General features: G+C 33.8%; 1 protein-coding gene across 1 annotated transcript in view; it reads left to right on the forward strand.

Moving 5' to 3' along the window:
* The window catches only part of LOC119837880 (alpha-2Db adrenergic receptor-like), a 277,024-nt gene that overhangs the window by 82,614 nt on the left and 170,494 nt on the right, over nucleotides 1-23,916 (forward strand). Inside the window, exon 2 of the mRNA XM_038363664.1 lies at nucleotides 8,407-9,300. Within this exon, the coding sequence (XP_038219592.1) occupies nucleotides 8,794-9,300 (507 nt within the window). The 5' untranslated portion in view covers nucleotides 8,407-8,793. The remainder of the gene's footprint in view (nucleotides 1-8,406; nucleotides 9,301-23,916) is intronic.

Consider the following 23,916-nt stretch of genomic DNA (forward strand, 5'->3'; position numbering starts at 1 on the left):
CTTTTGGTATCATTTTCAACGCGGGAGTCGAGTACGCTTCGGCGTGAATTGGGCCTACTGCGTGCTGTGAATGGGGGAAGCCAAAACTAGGTATTCGATATATTTAAATCCTTGTGTGAAAGCAAAAGATCCGTCAGAATTGGTTCAGCCGTTTCGGTATTTACTTGGAACAAAATAGATAGAAGATTGTTACCTTATTTTTTTATTATTGATATTCAAAAATAAGGCATAATGCGATTAAGTATTTCTTTTGGATTAAAATTGGCTCAAAATTCAATTTGAAGATTCAATGATAAATTCGTTCGTAGCATCTATAGAAAACAATTTCCGGCATTAATTTCTTTCGAATTAATGAAATATGCAAATATTGACAAACATTTTAATATTTTGCATAATGCTTAAAAATATTAAATCATCACTTTTTATTGTAAATTAAAGGGGTATTCAAAATAAATTTCATTGAAAGGAGCTTTTGGGAAAAATTACTTGCAAAGAGACATTTGCAATGTTTCAAATGGTTAATAAATAATAATTATCATTGTAAAATTATTATTTTTCTATTTCTCCGACTATATAGAAAAATAAGCAATAGCAGATGGTTTCAGTGAGATTTTATTTATTTGGGAAGTCTCCGTGAGAGCTTTAATAATTATTATTCATTCAATTTCATTAAAGGCGGGTTATTTCATAGGACTGTTCAACAGTGGACGGAGAAAGACTGAAGAGAGAGAGAGAGAGATATTATATTTACTAAACTATTTTCCATTATTGACCAAGTATCTCCATAAGGAAAGTGAATACCCGTAGTGAGATATGAGGCTGATGATACACCTGTTTTTCTGATCGCTTTTTTATGGACAAGTGGCCTGTCAGACTTTCCGACGACGAGTTTCCACCAGGATTAATTTATTATTACAAAAAATTTATTATAATTGAAAAATTAAATTAGCGAAAAATGAATACTGTATGCTTTATAGTATTATCTATTGTTTTTGTTTGTTTTAAGTTGAAGCAACGTATGTACCGAATAATAAAAATATATGTTTCTTTAATACATCTTTACTTATAACTAAACACGCGAAATAAAAACCTCCTCGAAGCAATTAAAACGTTCGCTTCATCAATTTCCTGCTGAAAGGCGACAGGACTATTTTCTCAAGCTATCCATTTTAAGTCACAGTCGAGCTGTCAGACTTAAAAAGCAAGCTCTTTTGCGACGCGGTATGCTAGTCCAATTAAAATGAACGCCACCTGTTCACTATAGTGCTGTACTTGACTGAGTCGATAGACTTCAGATTATGTGCCTGCATTTGTCTTAAAATTTTAATGTTGCTTTGGCGTGAATTGGGTTAGCTAAGACCAGGGATGGTACCACATCCCCAGAGAAGACCGGAGTGGAATAGTAGTATTCGAATGCTTATGTGTTTCGTTCAGTGAGTGGAGAATCTGGGAGCATGTATCCTTTTCCTCACCCTTCCCTTTTTTTAAGCGAACCACCATGTTAAAAAATGCAATGAAATTTAACATTCTAAAATGCATTAACATCAAAAGGAATATAAGAAGGGATACAGAGTAAACGTATGTATTCGACTGACTTCAAACTTTTCTTTTTTCACTTTCTTTTTTTTCGTCACCTCACAACTATTTGCTGGTGAGCCTAGCGAAAGCTGGTGCCTCCTATGTCCAGGTCTTATTTAAATTCGATCTAGTTCTGATAATTTGAAGGCGTTAGGTGAAGGTTTTGTATTAAAAACCATTTTATATATACTAACCAATAAAAATGTTCCCCGACGAGTACAATCTGGAGGTCTTCAAGAGTAGAGAGAACAGGTACCTTCTAGGAAAGCGCGTTACAGCCTAGACCACATCTCAGCATACCGTCAGGCGAGATCGTGGTCAAGCGCTGCCCTATTAAAGATAAAAAAAATAAATAATAATAATCATCTTCAAAGAAGGTCCACGTGACAGATTTATCTCATATAATCGAAATAAAAACATATACGAAACATCTGCGAAAGTGTTAATCGGATTACTTCCATTAACAGATTTACTTTAACCCAAGGAAAGAGAATGCTTTCAGCAGAATTGGTTCTGCAGTTTGAAAGATATAAACCAAAAGGTTACGTGTAAAAGATTGAGATTGAAGTAAATTTTTATACGTAATTGTAGTTCTGGTTTATATTAAAAACAGTGATACGCGCTTACTTGGGTAGCGTTCTAACATCATGATCTTCCTGACTTGGAAGATGAGAAATTCTCATATTTTTAATTGTAGTTCTGGTTTATATTAAAAACAGTGATACGTGCTTACTTGGGTAGTGTTCTAACATCATGATCTTCCTGACTTGGAAGATGAGAACTTCTCATATTTTTTTTTAAATTGAGGACCACATGAGGCACCAGCTTTCAAATAAAAAGAAGAATCATCAGACGCTACATCTGATGGTGTAGTTTATTTTTCAAATAATCATTTTCTTACAATTTCTCGATCTGTAGTCGAGCATTTAAAGCGTTAGACCAATATCCAGTCATTTTCATAATGTCTCTGTGTAATCCTACTAATATTATAAATGCGAAAGTTTGTAAGGATGTGTGTGTGTTTGTTGCTCTTTCACGCAGAAACTACTAAACCGATTGCAATGAAATTTTGTACGTAGACAGCTGGACAGCTGGAATAACATATAGGCAACTTTTTATCCCGACATTCCTACGGGTTACGGACTTACGCGGGTGAAACCGCGGGGTGCAGCTAGTCATGTACTAAATACAACAGCTTTTACACGCTTGTGTGTGTGACAACTTTGTTTTGAACTAGCGTCATATTTAACTTGAAACTAAACAAACGGAGAGATTATCAGTTTCGTAACTGTTGGCATCATTTTTTAATAACAAATTTTAACTGTAAACTGAAAACTTTTTTGTTCGTGTCAACTTTTATAAGTACTTCTGAGATAAACTTTTAGTTTTTAATAGTGTTAATTGTTTTTTTTTTAATATTTGTATAATATAAAGAATATTAAAAATTTAATCATTCCAACCTGAGTCTTTCGCCATATCTAGTATAGTATTATATTATCTGTGGCCATACTATATATCTATGAGAAAATAATTTTTAAACATTTTTAGCAGTTAGTAAGGCTAATAAGTTTTACTTAAACATTGAAGAGTAATCAACGAAATTTCCATGTATCCTAATAATCTTAACATTGAAATGATTTATATATTAATTATCCTGTCTAGAAATATGCATCGAGCTGAGCGAAAATTTAGATATAATCTGTATTTCATGATTTCATATCCCATATCAGGCTAACCGAGAAACATTGTTGCCTCATACCATAATTAATCTGTGGTACGCGATCCATAAACACACATAGAAACATAGCCCTATTATTGAATTCATAAATTCCAAACTTCCCTTCAATCTTAACCGACATAGCGCAAAATCTGTTCCATTTTGTGACGTCATCGCTTGCCAAGAAGGTTTGGAACTTTCAATAAACCCAGCCGTGTGACGTGAGGAAATTGAGTTGGTAAATATTAAAAGAATCGTATGGAATTCACAACTTGTTACCCAAATGCGGGCCACATTTTGTTTAAAATTTAATCTTTATCGGTTGTGCAGTTTTCGGTATATTGAAGTGTTATGAGATTGAATATTTGCCTATTTATAAGCCTTTAGGGGCAAATTCTAGATATATAATACTTTCTGGGTGTTCACCAATATTATAAATAAGTTTCGGCACGAATTGGGTCTGTTCGCATCTGGGAAGGTACCCATAGAAGATCGTCGTGAAATAGTATGATGCTACTGTTTTTCGTTCGGTGAGTGGGGGACCCGGAGACCTGTATCCGCTTACCCTTCCCAGTTTCTTCTTTATTACACATGTAAATTCTTTTTCCATATACCATTTATAATGGGCAATCCAATTGTGGAGGTTGAAGGCCTGCAAACCTAATACTTATGCGAAAGTTTATGGGCGGTGGTAACGCTTCCCGTACCCACCAGCTCCTTTCCCGACGATGGCATATCTTTAGCATAGATACTAACACTAGAATAAGATTTTGCTAAGATTATATCTGTAGCCTGAAATAAATTATCATTATTATTAACTTTTTTCTTTAATTTCCGAAGCCAAGTCCAAAGTAACATATGTTATTATAACTCCATCCGGGTTGATGCTATATCGTTACTTATAATGCGAGAAGATGAGAGATAAAACCCGTATTCCCAATAATTGCTGAACCATTGCATACGATAACAATAAGCTTATCAAACACACTGCTTAACAAAAATGTGTCATACTAGCTGCGCCCCGCGGTTTCACCCGCGTAAGTCCGTATCCTGTAGGAATATAGGGATAAAAAGTTGCATATATGTTGTTCCAGTTGTCCAGCTGTCTACGTACCAAATTTCATTGCAATCGGTTCAGTAGTTTTTACGTGAAAGAGTAACAAACACACACACATCCTTCCGCATTTATAATATTAGTAGGATATAGTAGGACTAGACGTTCCGGCTCCGCCGGAATGGAATTTAGATTATTATCATAATAAAATACTTTAAAATATATGTCATGCAGCCTCGAAATTTTTAGTTCGTCAAAAAAGAATGTTTCATAAAAATTTAATTAATATATTTGAAAAGACATATCTAGCGACATCATCTAGTGACATCTATTCAAACCCTTCATCTGTTTATGCCTAGCGAAGTGATAAACACACACTAAAACAACCCTCCCGCCACACCCAGTTACCCTATATTTATCACAATCATTAAAAGTTACCGCATTGAAAATTAGCGAGCAATTAGCGAGTCACAGGCGAACGGAGGCAAAACAAAACTATTTTAACTCGCCGCAAGTTAACTGCCAAATATCAGGTGCCGTTGAAAACCTGCTGGTTTCGGCACTTTCTCGCTCTGGCCTGTTCTGTGGTGGGACATTGTTAGATTCGATGTTATATTGTCTTCGGATTGCAACTCCAACTCAAACTGAATGTTAAACTCAAAATTAAACTCGCTCAAACTGCTATCCCCACTCACACTTTAACTCAATATTCTTTTATTCATGCAAACGTTTGTTTCCACGTTTATGAATCTGAAAAGTTTGTTTGTTTATTATAGCGTTAGATAGCACATTAGTTTATATTTATTATAGCGTTAGATAGCATATCAATTGAGGAAGGTTTCATGCTACATAAGATAAGGTACTTAAGCGCACCACGGAGCACAGTTAGTATAATTATGTCTGTGTATATAGTATTTATGAATGTACCATTTTTTTAAACCTTTTCTACCGAGAGTCCTGTTTGTAAACCTATTGTAAGAAACTGTGAGGTCTGTTAAAAGCAATTTTAGCTCGTGCAATTTAACAAAATTTAAATTTATTAGCTGTCTGGCATTGCTCCGCCACTGGATTCCAATAAGAATTACGAATTACTTGATTATTAAAAGAGGACTGTAATCTGTATTATTTTCTATATTTTTTGAGTCCCTTATGAGATTTGAGAGAGAAAATATATATGTTTAAATATATAGGTTTCCTGAGTGGCATCCCTTCTTGGCACATGCAGCCACACAATTGTTAATTGTCTAGCTGTTAAAATTAGTTTTTTTTTTCTCTTATTTGATTTATTGTATGCTTCTGTTTTCTGTTGATCTGTTGTGTGTATGTACGTCGAAATAAATGTTTTTTCTTTCTTTCTTTCTACCTTCTGAATAAATTAAGTAAAATGACCATGTTAAACTACAACACTGTAGTATAATAATTAAAAATAAAGCATTCATTTTCAAGTTGCGTATAGAGAAAAATAGAATTTATAATTTTATCGATAACCTAGCCAAGCACTATTCAATTAATAATGTATTCTTAATTTTACGTTGGCATATAACATAAGTTGCAAATACAAATTCATAATTGTATCGACAATCCAGCTCAATGCTATGCATTACTATTTACGTACATTCCTACAGCTAGAGCAAATTCTTCTGTACTAAAATACATAGACAAAATGTTATCGATAAGAGCACAGCACTGCTTACATCTCGTAACCCATAAACCAACAGTTTTTCAATATTTGAAATTTTTATCTACGCAAAAATACATGATTTATAATGTTCTAATAATAATACAATAATGTTAGCAACAATATCCTACAAGAAATACATAATTTATAATTTTAACTACAAGCGCAGCCCTATTTTTCAATGTTTCTTTCTTTCTAAAAAAAACTAGCCCAGACAATAATACCATACATAAATTTATCGACAAACGCCCAGCACTATCAACCGAGCGAGGGCTGTCACTCAAGCAATTAATTAGTCAACAGGCCACCGAGTGCCCTTTTTCAGATTTACCCATCGGTTCGTGTAGTTCTAGTTTTTCCTGCACCTGACTCTATCTAGGCCTATTTTATAGGCTAACCTGATGACTGGTCATTGACCTTATAGTTATCCTATTTCTGTTTTTTTTTTCATCATTTTATTTCACTCCTGGTGTTGTTTATTTTTAAAATTAACAGATGATAAATTGTAAACAAATATCTTTATTTTTTTTTTGTCTGACGTTTTTCGCAGAATTATGTTATTATCTGTTGTTATTTTAAAGACACTGGTTGAACGATTTATGAAAGAATATTCAAAACACATCACATTCTAAAGGTACTTCATATTAAATTATAGTGTATAGATTTAAGCAAAACATGAATTTTCACCAAACCTTACCGGGTGAAGCCACGAATGGTCTATAAAATATCACATATAAATAAAAAAACGAGCCTTTTCGAATATATTTTTACTGAGAAATTACGTCGAATTCCAACATACCTTCTCAATACTGTTCACTTCGAAGCCAAGCAATTTTCAAATTGCAGTTTTTCTAAACATTTTCGCTGATAGCTGCTATATTTAGCTTTATTTTTTGGGTTCCGTATGCCAAGGGTAATACGTAACCCTGTTACTAAGACTTCGCTGTCCGTCTGTCTGTTTGATTGTCCGTCTGTCACCAGGCTGTATTATGAACCGTGATAGTTGACAGGTGATATATACAGAGAATGTGTTTCTGAAAAATAATAAGAAATCGAGGGTAAGGAACGTTTGCCACGGTCATGAAATGGATTGGGGACCAATTTATTTTGCAGTGGCTCTATGTATACAAAACCCTGTGGAACTTATTTATACAGAACCCTTTATGTCGCTAGTCCGACTCGCACTGGCCCGATTTCTTATTGACTAGTATTTTTGTTAAGCTATTTAATTGATGCAGACTTAAATATTTTATTTTACAAAATATGCGATATACATGTAATTTAGGCAAAGCAGTTAAGCATGCGAAAAACAATGTTTTATAATTTTATTTACCTATTCAATAACTTCAATATACTCAACATATTAAATTGAAGTTTTTTTTTACCTAATTAATCTGACTTTAAGAGTTTTGGAACTAACAGTCTATATTATAATCAATCGGCATTTGCCGGGGTTAGGCATCACAATTGCAGTAGCCCTATTCCTGCAAATGTTCACGGGCATTGGTGATCCCTCACCATCAGACGAACCACCAGCTCAGTTGCTATTACATTAAAACTAAAACCTCCCAGCATTCAATTCAAGACAAACAAACTCGATGCTTGTATCTCTTACAATATAGAAGTAAAATCTCGTATTTTCGCTTTTAATCCATCCTACGACTTCAATTCAGTGGAGTATGAATTTAGGAGTATTCGCGTCACCTTATCAAGAAAATTACGGAGATCGTTGATTAAAATCTTTAAATATTTGCTTTGTAAAGAGAATTTTTTTCTCACTTTACTATGGAGGTGAGATTAAACCGTGCTGTGCTGAAATATTTTGAATCCGGCATGTCTTTGTACGAATTGTGGCCCAAGGTAACGATTACTATCGCGACAAAGGAAAAATAAATATGCCTTAGGAATTACAGATATTAATAAGGAGATAGCCCACTGCTTAACAGTGAATAGTAAGATTTCAGTTAATACTATAGTTTATTTTAATTGTATTTCAATGCAATTCTTAAACACTTTGAAGTTGTGTAATAATACTGTTAATTTAACCCTAATAAAAAACCTTGTGAATTCAGTTTTATTTTAATTATATTGATATTTAAAAATAAAAGTTAATAAGCAGTTCAACGATTTGAATAAAATGTAAAGTATGACTCAAACCATAAACGAAACTTGTGTTTATGCAGTAGATCTTCAAACTAAGTGAAGCACACAAGTTAATATTTATGTATCTTCAAACATATTTCCACAACTTTCGTCTTTATTATTTCACCAAGTTTAATATCTGTTTGAAATATTCGCATTTAAATTGAAGATACAGAGTCATTGTAAGATAATAACAAGCACAACTTCCTTTGATTGACCATAATTTTCTCGTTACAGGTACAAAACACCAGCTGTGGGGTGCAACCTAGCGTAACACTACCACATGACTTCAGATTAGCTGGTCATTGCAGATATAACTCAACAATGACTCTCACGTAATCATGTGACATCCACCAGCAAAATGTTTGCGAAAACCGACAGATTCTGGGATCGTAGAAAGCAACGGAATGCACGATGATGCCGCGATACCAGTTTTTCGATTCAATCAAATGAACGCTCACGCGATCTCGCTCTAGTTAAGTACCGAAAAGCAATATTAGTTTAGTGTAAATAAGTGTATATAAGTGGACGCAATATTTCGATGTGTAGATTAAATAAATCCGTTCCTATAGGCAATACTTTATCGGGGGCCAATTGAGTCTAGGTAGATATTGTGGTAGCAAAATGCTTGGAAATAGCACGTTGAAGACAATGAGTTGGAATGCCACAAATTCAAGCAATCTAATACCGAGTTATTTGAGTTCAGAGGAATTTTTCGCTTTGCAGAACGGATCCGACTTAAATGCGACGATAAACGACACGATAAGTCAGTTCGTGCTGAAGAGTTGGTATCCGAGTGGGTACTCGCCTGCGCACATAATAATTGCGTCTGTGGTGGTCACGGTGCTCATGATAATGGTGGTGGTGGGAAACATGCTGGTTATAATTGCGATCGTAACGGAGAAGGCTTTGAAGAATATACAGAATTGGTTCATAGCGTCGTTGGCTGTGTCGGACTTCTTTCTCGGTCTGGTGATAATGCCGTTTTCCCTCGCGAATGAGTTGATGGGTTACTGGATTTTCGGTTTCTGGTGGTGTGAGATACATTCCGCGATGGATGTGCTGTTGTGTACGGCATCGATAATGAATCTGTGTCTCATATCGCTCGACCGCTACTGGAGTATAACCCAGGTGAGATTAGTTTTTTAATCACCAAGTCCTAATATTTAACATTTTATATATTTATCTCTGGTTTAAGAGAATCTACAACATGTCACTAGTCACATGATACAATCACAAAACGCTATTAAAATATCGTATTATAAGATAACGTTGGCGATAAACTTTTAAATATGGTAAGTACGCTTATTTGATTTCCATTTATAGTGAAATATTCATATCACATTCTCTTCCGAATTGGATTTGACGCGGACGAAGACGGTGCTAAAAGCTAGTCTATATACATAAAACACAAAGGTGACTGACTGACTGATTTACATATATCCAGTTGAGATGATAATAATAATAATAAAATGAATGTTATTAATTTCTACTCCCAACGGTATAAAATAGCACATGAAAGTTTGTACAAAGAACTTTATTTTGGCCCCACGGGCAATGCTGCGGGCAACATCTAGTACAACAATAAACGAATAACAATTCCACAAAATAACCTCTAAAACGTGCCTGTTCACCACAAATGCATACCGAGGTGTACTATCGAAATTTCGACGTAATTTTAAATTACCGAAAACGAACGAACTACGTTGAATAATGGAGGGGATGCGCTGCAATTTCCGTTATACCCATGCCATATACTTCACCGGTATTGCATGTTTTCCCTAATGTTCTTTATCCGGAGAAGGAAAATCTGCAATGTGTACTTAGGTAGTATTATCTGGTGTTTCTATTGCTACCACACCACGCTTGAAGTCTGTACCCCTTTTACTTAATTAACGTATCATTTACATAATTCATATAAATCGTACACCACTCCTGTGATAAAGACTGTCTGTTTGTCATGATAACGCTAACCACAGCATCGATTTAGAGGAAATTGAAAAAAATTGATAGAGAATTAGTTAGACAAAATCTGTCTGTTTGATTGAAGAGAATTCATGTAAGCAGAGATGAAAAATTATTATCAAAAAGCATCTCATAGTCAGCTCACCTGACAACGATGTTCCAAAACCAGTCTTAGTAGGTCTATTTTAACTATGGGGTCATCCATACACACGTCACATGTTAAAAGGGGGGAGGGGAAGGTGTATGTAGATATTTCTTAAAATTTTTAATGTGTTACGTCACATCAGGTGGTCTGTGAAACTCAAAAAGTGTGTATGACGTAATTTAAGGTGGATCCTGTGATTACCATTTTATATAAGACAGCTGCAGTTTCATCGAGAGTTTACAATACAAAGTATAAATTATACAACTTTGCCTGTCGATTTTGATGAACCAGTTCTGATATGATAGAATGAGAATTGAAGCTTAAGTCGGTTACAATAACAGCTACTTTCCTCTGTATCTATAACCTGCAACGTACGTGTTTTCGTAAGCGAAGCCGCTGGCACAAAGCTAACGATGTTTATTAAAGTTTTCAAAGTATATAATTTCAAAACACACGCCCTAAAACGCAGAGCACTCTGTATACCAGTTTTAAGCGGTCTAACACAGATCTCATATTCGCTAGATGGAGCTAGGATGTAAATGAGCTTCGAATTTTTAATGTCTTGTACCATATCTATAAGAAATCTCTTTCAAGTAGAGTCTTAAATTGCTTATTTTATTTTCGAATAATTCTTTTGAAACATAAATAAAGTTGTCACATTTTATGGGACATTGGACAAATATATCCTTACATGCAAAGTCGTTTACTATTATCATTCAATTAAATATTTAAACCCAACACCTTGTATTACACACAAATCCTAATATTTTGTAGGACAAATAATATCACTTCATTTATTTGGATAATTATGTTTTAAATAATCAAAGAAAAAGTCGGTTCGTAATAAGTTTTAAGGTTCCTCGATTCAACTTATTTTGCCCTTGTAATAGGGGCACTATTAAGCTACGATTTACCAACGAAAACTAAGGAAAACAGTTGAGCGTCTTGAAAAACCAGCTTGTTCTTAATAAATGCCAATGCTGGAAGCCCTTATTGTTTTCCTTATGCTTCCCAGTCCTTCCTTTATTCCTCCCATCAATCCTTTCTTAATCCCTTTCCAAACGCGGCAATCCATTTGTCCATGACCTTACGCTCTCCAAATGTCCATGAGCGGTGGTAGCGCTTACCATAAGGCGACCCACCAGCTCCATTGTCGACGATGACATAAAAAATGATGGAAGTATACCAGGGACCCAGCGCTATTTATCTTTATTACACTAAAATTAATAGTGCAAAATATTATTGCATAGAGGTTGTGTATTTATACTTAGGCAAACATCTAAATAAATTGAATTCTCCAATATTCGAGTGCATCCAGTGGAATATAATCTGTGGTCCCTCGGACCGGACTTGGAATAAGCCAGATTTGGTGTACTTTGATTTGCCAGTGGTATTGAATGTGGCAACTGGAGGATTTAATATGAATTTGAAGTATCAGATACTGTTTGAAGATTATGATGATTTATTTGAGCGTGGAAGCTAGCTGGATTTATTGTTGGGCTGTACATATGAATTTATTTGATTTTACTAGTTTTACGCTCGTGTCTTCGCTCGTAGCTTTAGGAAAAGATAGTCCCGTGGTCTTTAGAAATTTAAATGCTTTTGTTTTTTGTGATCGTTGGTAATGGAGCTGGTGGGTCGCCTGATGGTAAGCGCTACCACTGCCCATGAACATGGATTGTACATAATAAGACTTAATTTAGGCATTATTGCATAAGGATATATACTAATTTCATACATTGTTCATTTTCAAATGACTTCAAAAAAAAGGATAAGGTCTTCAATTCGACAGATTTTTTGTTGGTTTGTTAACTCGATTGGATGAGCTTATTTTGATGGGTATTTCGTATTTGAAAGCTGGTGATTTCCGAGCGGTCAAAAAAATCTTTAATTGGCACTGATAAATGTCTGAATTTTAAAGCACTCGTACTAATCGGTATATAAACTACGTTTTCAACTAAGTTTTTCGTAGTCGGCTAAAAATAGATTAATATTCGAATTGGTGGAGTTTTATTTTTATTTCTGATGATCCTTACCCCACCTTTGGAAGTCGGTTAAAAATAAACTAATATTCGAGTTGGTCGAGTTATATTTTTATTTCTGATGAACCTTACCACACCTTTGGCAGTCGGTTAAAAATCGATTAATATTCGAATTGGTCGAGTTGTATTTTTATTTCTGATAGGGAGAATCGTATTAAATTTTTCTATTGTACTGTGCGCCCGCGAATATTTATCGGACGCTGCTTGAATATTGCACCAGCACAGGTCAATGAACAAGCGTTTAGAATTTAATTACGTTTTGTCATTTTATTCCGTTAATCTTCGGTTTATTTTTAATTTATTGGAATACAGATTATATTTCTATATATAATCTGTTATAAGTTATGAAGTATTGGGTATTGGTATATTTTCAATCGACTTCAGAGATTTTAAATTCAAAATTCTAATTGTGTAATTTTTTTTAATGATTAATTATTTTTTCATTCGAGGAGGTGAGGTTTCATTCGAAATTTGGTCTAGTTCTGATGGCGCTTGAAGACGGTTTAGTTTATGTTATGAAGGTGTGAATGCATACATGTTTGGATATGGCGTTCATTATGGCTGACAAATGATGATGATAATTATGATGATGATTATGATGATGATGATGATAATGAAAAGGAAACTTATTTATTAATATACACTGCTTTTCCTTTTTAACCAGGTTGTCTGGAAATTATCATTACTTAAGCGATTACCCGCCTGTGCTCTTCATATACGTAATATTTTTCTTGTATGTATTCCTTCTTTTGTGCACAATAAACAGGTTTTGATTTGATTTGCTTTAAAGATTCATCGATCAATTGAAAAAATTCGGGAAATTTAAAAAGACGCTGAATATGATCAACGTTGTCAGTGTATAATTAATTATGTACCAACTAATTTTTTTCCTAGTTGTAAGTTCTAAAAATGTCATGAATTTACCTATATATTAATGGATTATGATAATTTGCACTTCTCTAACTGATTTTTATGTACTAATTACTGTTATATTATTATTATTACTTTTTATGAATTTGTATTGTGCATGCTGTGCTCATTTTTTATTGATTGTACATAATGACATATATACATATGATTTTTTGTAATATCTCATGTTTATGTATCGATGTACAATTGCTAATGAGCCTTAATAAAATAAAATAAAAAAAATCAATACATTGCTTTCTCTTTGTTCAGACTAGTAAAGTGTTAGTCTAGTATATTGTCTATGGTTCAGGACTTAAACCTTTTTATCATTAGTTTTTATAACAAACCCCAAAAACTTTTGCACATCCAGTCTTGCAACTTGAAACGAATAACTAATCCGATGCGAAAAGATTTTTTGAAATTCATATAATACATTTATATTTTATCGAACTGTTCGTCCATTTAGCCTATCTTATATATAAAATTCTCGTGTCACAATGTTAGTCTCTATACTCCTCCGAAACGGCTTGACCGATTCCTCTGAAATTTGGTAAGCATATTGGGTAGGTCTGAGAATCGGCTAACATCTATTTTTCATACCACTAAACGATAAGAGTAAGGCAGAACAGCGTTTGCCGGGTGCAGCTAGTATTAGTATAGATTTCCTATACCAGCAACAAACAAAGTGAAATGCACCGACAGCCCATATACGATCCTCACGCGATGCACTCTATGAAGGAATTGATCCAAGCTCAGAGGCCGCAGTGCCACCGTGTTTGCGTCTAAATATTTATCGACTGGAAATTGAGATTGGATTCAAGAAGACATTTATTTTATCATTTGCATCTCGTGCGAATTGCTTTTGGGCTGATTTAATAATAATATACTTTATTTAGCACCCATTACATGTAAATATAAAAAGAAAACAAACAATATATACATATATACAGAGTCAAAATGGCGGCCTTATCGCTCTTAAGCAATTTCTACCAGGCAGCCCATGGGTAGGATTTTTAATCATACAAAAGAAAAAGAAGGTAAAAATTGGTGGTGCAGCAATAAAAATTCATTTATATTATACTAGCTGCGCCCAGATTTAATTTAAATATCTTACCTCTGAATGTCGAACTTGTGTAGGCAGTGCATATAATATCTGATTCATGTTTCGGAGTATGCCCACCGGCTTTATATGGTGGATTCTGTAAAAAACCTTAGGCTGGAGTGTCCTTGGGGACACGGCCTCGCCGCTTTTAGAATCCCGTGGTGAGTTGGCAATAGCGATCTTAGAAATATTTAAGCTTTTGTAATTGCGTTACATGAATCGGTAACTGTGTGAGTAAATAATGATTAGGATGAAATTGTATTTATTTCTGCCGCGTAGGCAGCACAATAAAGTGTTTAAAATAAAATAAAATGAATCTAAAATTCGTTGCATTGATATTGTTAAACGATAATGTATTTGAAGCTAATTCTTTGTTATTTAATGGGATTGAATGAGATGCAAGGAAGGCTGGGAAGAGACGTTACGAACTTCCTCCGTATTGAATCAGTTACAATAGCTGTTAAATACATTTTTATTTAGATCTTAATGTATAAAAATGAATCCCTGTTTACTTCGGCCACGGCATCACGTGTAAACAATTAGACCGAACTTGCTATTTCTTTTTATGTTGTGTTTTTTATTGACGTAAGACGGATCTCATGAAAAAAAAAAACAAAAAAGGGCGCCAAAACGTCTGTTTAAATTAATCGTTTGACAGTTAGTGCGATGACAGGCAACCTCATCGTTCATGAATAAAAAAAAATGCAATCTGGAATGTCTTTTACTATAAAAATCTAATAGTGGAAATATAATATCTTTTTGAGTATTAGAATGCTCTAAACTATACTACAGAACCGACTCAAAAACAGATAGCAACTCGACCTTTATTTGACCAAATATATAGTATATGTTTTTGAATTATACATGAAGGATCGACCCATACGTAATAAGCGAGAAATAAGGAGAACTTTTCGAACATTATTCCGTTCTTTTCACGAATACGTAGTTTTTTGTATGTTTGTATCATGTATATATGCGTAATATAATTGACCTATTTTGAATAGGGGATCCCAAAAACGAAGTGGATTCTTTATTTGACTGTATTTTTTGGGTGGGTTTTTAACGGTTTGACGTGATTTTTTTTGTGTTTGATAGGGAATTGTTGTAATTTGGGCGCATTTGATAATCTGGAGTGGGACCTCCCTCCTCGAGACACCGGTGAAATAATTGTAGTCTTTGTTGCTTTCGTATATTTTGTTCTGTAAGTCAAAGATGTGTGTAAATGAATATATACAACTTCTTCGATGTGAATGATAGGATGTTTCAGGTTATGAACATTCTTCAAAAAAAATTAAATATCTTATAAAAGCGTATTAAAAAGGGACGTTTCTAGTCTCGTTTTTTATTACAAATCCTTTTCTTTAATATTTAATCTTAAATGGTAGAGATAAATGCTTTTTCTTGCTTTCTTTCTAAATTAAATGTGTCTTTTATAATAGCGACTAAAAAGGAGTATTTTAAAAATCACAAAGATACCTCTTTTAACGATTAAAAACCATGCTGATGTACGGGTATTTACTCTGATTTTATTGCCAACTTATTCTTCAAGCTTATTCCTTCGATTATTTTATTGATAAATCGCGTATTCCCATTTTGGAGTGATAGTGATAGATAGTGATAGATTTGAACAGATAGAACCTGTTCATGTCGTTGTTGTGTGCGTGCGACATTCTAGCTTATAGGCCCATTATAATAATATATTATAATGCCATATATAAGTTCATATATTTAAAAAAATATCTATATGCATAATCATGAACAAAAGTACTAGAAGCAGAAATTAAAGACTCTTAAAAGGATTTTAAACGCGGTTTATTCATTATATTATTAGCCCGACGTTTCGAAAACTTTACATCGAGCATGATAACACCTCAATGTATAATACTCGCGTAAAATCAAACACAAGAAAGTACTAGAAGTAATAAAAGAAAGATTTAGATAAAAACGTATTTAGGTACAACATTTATCTATATAGAGTCAGGTTTTAATATCCAAACTCAATAAACAACAGCGTGTGCCGAAATCAGCGAAAAGCCATTAAATCGACACGGGCATAGATTAAACTACGTGGCCGAAGGAAATTTTAGTGAGCGGATGATTAATATTGTAAAATTGCCTAAACACTGTTCATTAATAAAACCTTCAGGGAGCCGATATAAATTGAATTAATATTCTGACTGCGATCCCTAGTAATGGAACTTGGGTCTAACTGACCCATTTAACTTGTAAGGTACGATGTATCTTGATAAAAATTTTCAATTTTTACCTTTCTTTTGGGGAAAACGTGATTCCTTGTTTGGGGAGACGCGTATTGGACAGATGTTGCGATTTCGAGTGAGTTTTTTATTGGGAAAAATCACACTAACATTAAAAGTGTGAAAGTTTGGGTGTTTGGCCGTTAATCACGCTAAAACTACTGAACGGATTTTGATGAAATTTTATGTACAGACAGGGAGCTAACTTGGATGATAGGATACTTTTTATCTCGTTTAAAAGCTTTCTTGGGGAAAGCAGGAATCTGGATATCCGGGCGGAGCCGGGATGAGCGTCTAGTAGGTTATAAAATAAATAAACTATAAGATAAACATTACTTATGTCACTTTATAAAGTAGTTTCTACTATTGAAAGAATTATAGCAATATTTTCAATAGTAGAAACGAAAAGAAATCAGTTACATATTTTATTCTTTTTCTACCTATAAACCCCAAAAATACTTATCCCATTATAACATTAAAATACCTAATTGCAATAGAATAAAAAATGCACAGAACACTTCTGAAACTGAACTGAAATAACCTTTTGCGGAGTCGGTTAAATTACTTCACGACGCAACCTGTCACACCCAAGGGTCATATATTGTTCGTATATTCGGTCCGAATTGAGGAAAGAATTCCCTACGCCAATTAATCAGACGCTAGTTACTGGCACCTGTAGATGCCATCCATCATTGGCACTGGTCAGAAACAACTCGGTTTTAGGATGTTTATATATAACTAGCTGCGCCCCGCGGTTTCACCCGCGTAAGTCCGTATCCTGTAGGAATATCGGGATAAAAAGTTTGAAAGTGCTAATTGTTACCAAGAAAAAGTTGCCTATATGTTATTCCAGTTGTCCAGCTGTCTACGTACCAAATTTTATTGCAAACGGTTCAGTAGTCTTTGCGTGAAAGAGCAACAAACACACACATCCTTACAAACTTTCCCATTTAAAATATTAGTAGGATAGGATAGGATGTATGTATATATAATGTTTCACAGAAGTTAATGTATTATGGTGGATCTTTATATGACCATTATTACTACTGTTGTAATTATATAAAATTAAAATACATAGTGCACATATAGCAGTGGTGGCTCAGTGGTGAGAACCTCGAACTTCAAAATCGATAAGTCGAGGTGCGAGACCGGGGCGAGCGTGTAGGATATAATTGATTTTTCAATTTATCTGCTCATGTAGATAGCATCACCACTGCTTAAAACGGTGAAGGAAAACATCGTGTGGAAACCGGTATGTCCAAGAATTGAAGACATGTGACATCTGCCAACCCGCACTTGGCCAGCGTGGTAGATTATGGCCTAAACCCTCATAGGAGGCCTGTGTCCCAGCAGTGGGAACATATATGGGCTGATGATGAAAATATATATTGCAACAGTAACGCCATCTGTTGAAAGCTATATGTAAGAAAGTAATAAGTTAAATTCGCATGCGTTGTCAAAATAAGTCACGACAGTAACTCTCAGCCCCAATTTTATCACCTTGAGGGTAGAATTGATCAAAATCCTTTCTTAGCCTATGCTAACATAATAGTGGCTATCTAGGCATGCCAATTGCAGTCGAATCGGTCCAGGAGTTTGGGTTGTGCGTTGGTAAATCAGTCAGTTAGTCATTTTTTTTAAATATATTAAGATGATTTGTTGAACTTATAACTTATATCTACATCAGTTTTCTAAGTAATTAGGAACTTATTGAAAAAATCTGTATTCGAATTATACGCTTACGTCGCCAATGTCACTTGCTCCACACTATCAATAAAAACTTTAGATAAAAATCATAATTATATTCCAACTGTTAAAACTAAATTTGACCTATCCAAATCTCGCCCGCCTTAAAAGTCGCTTGCCCTACACTATCAAAAAAAAAAACATAAACTAAAAACAAACATACATACCACCTGTTAAAACTACATTGGCCCATCCAACTATCGACCGCGCGTCACCTCGCTTTCCCCCAACTATCGATCCGCTCAGAGTCACAGACGTTTGACTCTGATCCCATAAGACTTGTCCCATTTCTGTTTCAGAAATGTTTTGACCTAATCTTCGGCGATGTTTTGAGTTCGAGCAGCTTTCACGAGTAATTCCGGGCGAAAAGCTAAGCTTGAAATATTTTTGACAACCATATGAACGAGTAAAAGGTTTCCACTTTATTATATTGTATTGGAATATACCTCTCCGCCCATGGCTTTGCTCGACTATTGACTACAAAATTCTGCACATTTTGTTTTTGAATAAGAATGAATGAATGAATGAATAAAGCTTTATTGTACACACCAATAGGAAATATTTCAAAAGCACAGAATAAATATACAATTTGCACAAAAGGCGACCTTATGGCTACAGAGCCATCTCTTCCAGGTAACCAAAACAGCGAAATAATACATAGAAAGCGTACATAGGTAGGTGGTGTAAGCTATAGATATAAGTTAAATTAATATAGATAAGTATATAACATGGCAAATACATAGATGTGATAAGATACAATAATATGAAAATAAAAATAAGAGACATTTTATAATACTTTATATATATCAGATCGTATATATCAGAGTATCTTGCCGGCCTTTCTCTGTAGAAGCTTTTCGAACATTTAAAATAAATGTTTCAGTTTGTCTCGTTAACTATATTTTAAACCTATTTAGGAACTTTTTTTCATTTTAAAGACCTTTTCGATGGTATCTCATTTACTATATTCATAGAAAATCACACATCATACATTAACTAAAAAACCATAACCCTTATTCCGTCGTATTCAGACAACAATCCTATTTTTCCCTATCAAAACACAGAATGTCACACACACAAACTACTATATCTAAAATCATAAGATTTTGCTGTTGACGCGCTATGACTATTATTTAGTACTGAATGCTGATGGAATTATCGCAACAATGAAGCTCAGTTCACGACATGTACAGACGTCGTTACTATTTGCTCGTTCGAGTTCGCATCGAGTTTCTATCGAGTACGACAATCTATATCATAAAGTGGTTGCTTCTACTTTGTTACATGTATATAATAATTTATAAACTCAAACTCAAACATTTATTTATTCAATTACATTTCCTATAGCAGTACTTTCGAATATCATCATACTTCACGAAAAATCGTCATAACTCAGATTTTTACCATATGTAGCTTTATAAAGAAGATGCAATATATAAATAATATATATAAAAAATGATATAAGAGTGTGACTTGATATTAAAATGCAGAGCAAAACTGCGATTTTAGTAATTTATTCTTAGTTAAATAGAGTATTTTCTTTAGTTTTCTAATAAACTTATTTTACATTGAAAACTTTACAGAAAAATTTCCATGAAAATACCATGAACGTCTCGATTCTTATTCTACATGTTAAGAGAACATTATGCTATCTTCAAATCATAAAATTTAACTGGTGCAAGTTCCTTTCAATTTTGTAGATATGAAAATTTTTCTATAAAAATATACATATGTATGGATGTAATACGTATGTATGTATGTTATTTCATGGTGTTATATAAAATATAGGTATCATAGGTAGTTATCACGAAAATGTTATGAAAATTATATCATGTAAATAATAATAGTTTAAAAAAAACTAAAAAACACGCATTAACAAAAATCATATTTTGCAAATTGAAAAATGGATTAATTTTATCAAATTAGTGTATTGTCATCGGTCCTCAATAAATCTACAAAGTTTGAACGAAATCTGGCCGTTTAAAGTGGGTCAAAATCGCGCCCAAAGAAGTCGGTTACAAACAAACAAACATACAGGTGAAGCTATTAAAAAGCGTGTAATAAACGAATTATCTGCATTTTATCAGTAGCTCCAAACTAGTGATATTTTACTAAACGTTATATAACGTAATTAAAATCTATAATGGCACAATAATTTATAAATCTATAAGCTATAATAAGAGATTCACTTTAATACACATTTAATCATTTGCATACTCGAATTATTCTCAAAATCTGGTAAATTAAGTGAAGTTCTACAAATCGATAAGCTTTTGTAATTTCCGATCGAGAACATTCAGTAACGGCTTAAGGGCGTGTTCTAAATTCAAAATTCAACACGCATTGTTCAAATGCATCGCTCTAGTTCCGAATTTGAAATTAATGAAATGTTCAAATACGAATGTAACGGTTGACTGGCTTAGCGTTCCAAATTCAAATCCGCTAATATTGAAAATAATTGAAATGGCCAGTGTTAGTTAAAGCGATGATCGAATGAGTGATACAGAAATTTAAATATTTGCTTTTCAAAATTTGGAATGTAAGGGTCTTGTCACACGGCAAAAGCTGGTCAATATAGGGTTGGTAACAGACGGTTGATATAATATGGTGCACTTTTGTGTTGTTAAATAAATTCGTGGCCTCGAGCCTCTTTCAGTATAATGAATATTTATAATTATTATACTTAATGTAATACTAATTCCTGCATGGGAAAAAGAGCTCTATAAATATAAAATTATTTATTGTAATTAAAATTAATTTTCTAAAGCTTTCATACCAGAGAATTTTTAAAAGAATAACCTCTCCTCTACAAACAAAAATTATTATCAAGGTTTCCCGTAATTAGATAAGAAAAGTATCTCATAAATCAATTGTAGATAACCTGTCTGGAGGTGTCTAAATAATAAATGGTGATTAATGCTATCTGAAATTACTCTTTGTGCGAGCTATTTTTTGAATTACTGATGTTTTAGAAATTTTATAAATTAAATAGTGGTCCACCCCGGCTTCGTCCGTGGTTCACATATAGCCTTCCTCAATAAATGGGCTTTCTAACACTGAAAGAATATTTATATATAGGGCCAGTAGTTCCAAAGATTAGTGCGTTCAAACAAATAAACAAACTCATCAGCTTTATAATATTAGTATAAATTTATGCTTAACGTCAATAAAATTAAGATGTGTAATAACTCTCGATAATGTCCGATGCGAATCGATTCATCAAGAATTCCATAGGTCGTAGTAGGTTAAGGAAGTAAAAAAAAGGTATGTGTGCTATTTACACACTATAGTAGTGAAACTTCAGTAAATCGACAAAAGAATGAGATGAATATATATAAAATATAAAATAGTATGTATATTGCTGTCTCATTCTTTGCCGGCTTCATTCTACACATTTTTGTATTTGTGTCTCTTACCTGTCGTTTTTTCCGTTGCATCAGGTTCGAAATCACAACGATTCTAAAGAAGTTTCACTTCAACAATCATGTCACTTCAAGGCCGGCAGAGCACCTGTAACACCTGTAGTTACAAGTGTGTGGGTGGTGACCACTTAACATCAGGTGGCCCACCAGGTCAGGCGTTGCCATGGAAACGCGAATATACGAAACGCGGGTTCGCATCCCGTGCTGTGATCGAACTGTTTGCATTCATTAAAATAGTTCTTTTTTGCTTTTAGATATCTGAGGCTGTATATAAAATCAAACATTTGTTTGACAACTAGATTTCTCATAGAAACATGTTTGAATCGTCATAATATTACACAGTTATCACATTTACCAACGGTTCAGAGAGCAGCTTCAGAGCTACGGAGAAGAGGCGGCAAGAAACTGTAGTTGCTCTTTTAAAATAGTATAAATTTTACATTTTCTATAGCTTACACTGTATTATTGGGTTATATTATTGGGTTTGTAGAAACAGTAGAGTATTATCAACAAATAAATCTTTTATATCAAATTGGGTAACCAGCATCTGGAAGTGTTTGCTGTCTTGTATGATCACACACACATTCACATTATAAGTGTGAAAGTTTGTATGTTAGAATGTGTGTCCGTCAATCACGCTAAAACTGCTGAACGGGTTTTTTTTGAAATTTTGTACACAGGTAGAGTTTTTATCCCGATTTAATGCTCCTTGAGATAAAACAGGATACTTGATATCCGGGACGATCGTCTAGTATGATATATTTTAAGGGATAAGTTCTCATATTATGGAGACGTATCATATCCTTTCGCATACAAGTAAAGTAGTACGTCACTTGATTTAGAGTGATCACTGTTGGGAATAGGAGTAATTCTAGAAGGTTCGAGGCCAGGATACTTTCGTAATACTATATTAATTCTCTATCTAAATATAAATTACGTGTCAAGTTGTTTGTCCGCTATGGACTCCTAGACTACTCAACGGATTTTAATAAAATATGCACACAATGTGCAGTTTGATCCAACTTAAAATATGGGATAGTTTATATTATTGCAATTACGATAAATGCATACTCGGGCAGAGCTGGGATTTGCAGCTAGTTTATTTATGTACTTAGACTATTTTATTATTAATTTGGTTTTAGAGAGAATCCTAGAAGGATGAAAGTATCGTTTAAAATATATATATTTAATGGTAAAATCAACTAAACTATCTCACATGCTCTTATAGAGGAAACGTAAGGGCATTGTCTTCCATCCTTGATAGGTGCACAAAGCCTAAATTGAATTTGTTAAAGGCGGGTCAAAGTCGAGTCTAAATGATTCGATAACAATATCGTTAGGAGCAAACTTTTATATTTTTGTATGTTTGTAATGTTTTCACGCAAAAGCGCTGGACTTATTAAAAAAATTCTTTCACCATTAGAAAGATGCAACTTCACTTCTTGAAATTGGTTATATGTGTACCACGGGTGAAGCCGGAGCACACAGCTAGTTATTGATACTTGATAGGTGTTATTACAGTATTAGCACGCAGTATCAGAGTGCATTGTTCGCGGTGTGTTCGTCAAACACATATTTCCAATGTTTACAATTTATTTATAGCGGGTATGATCACAAATATTGTTTTAATGGAATCCTGAAAGTAGATTATTATAATTATAATACAGCTTATGTTATGGATGTAGAAGTTTGTGTAAACTCAAACATTTATTTGTTCAATTAGACTTCTTCTAGAAGCACTTTTGAATCATCATAGTACAGTTTTACAATCCTACGAATATTATAAAGGCGAAAGTTTGTAAGGATGTGTGTGTGTTTGTTGCTCTTTCACGCAAAAACTGCTAAACCGGTTGCAAGGAAATTTGGTACGTAGATAGCTGGACAACTGGAATAACATATATACAACTTTTTATCCCCATATTCCTACTGGATACGGACTTACGCGGGTGAAACCGCGGGCGCATAATGATATAATTCCAAATACACAGAAACCACTGCATCGAATTCATTTACATTGAAAACTATGTCTTATTCCATTAAGCATGGTTCAGCCATTCCAAAAATCCTGGACTATTAGAAAAACAACTGTCATTCTGATAAACAAAATAATCAGAATGTTTATGCCTCGTTATAATATAAAAAGTAAGTAACAATTAGCACT

This window comes from Zerene cesonia, chromosome 29 (assembly GCF_012273895.1).
Source record: "Zerene cesonia ecotype Mississippi chromosome 29, Zerene_cesonia_1.1, whole genome shotgun sequence".
Classification (NCBI taxonomy): Eukaryota; Metazoa; Arthropoda; class Insecta; order Lepidoptera; family Pieridae; genus Zerene; species Zerene cesonia.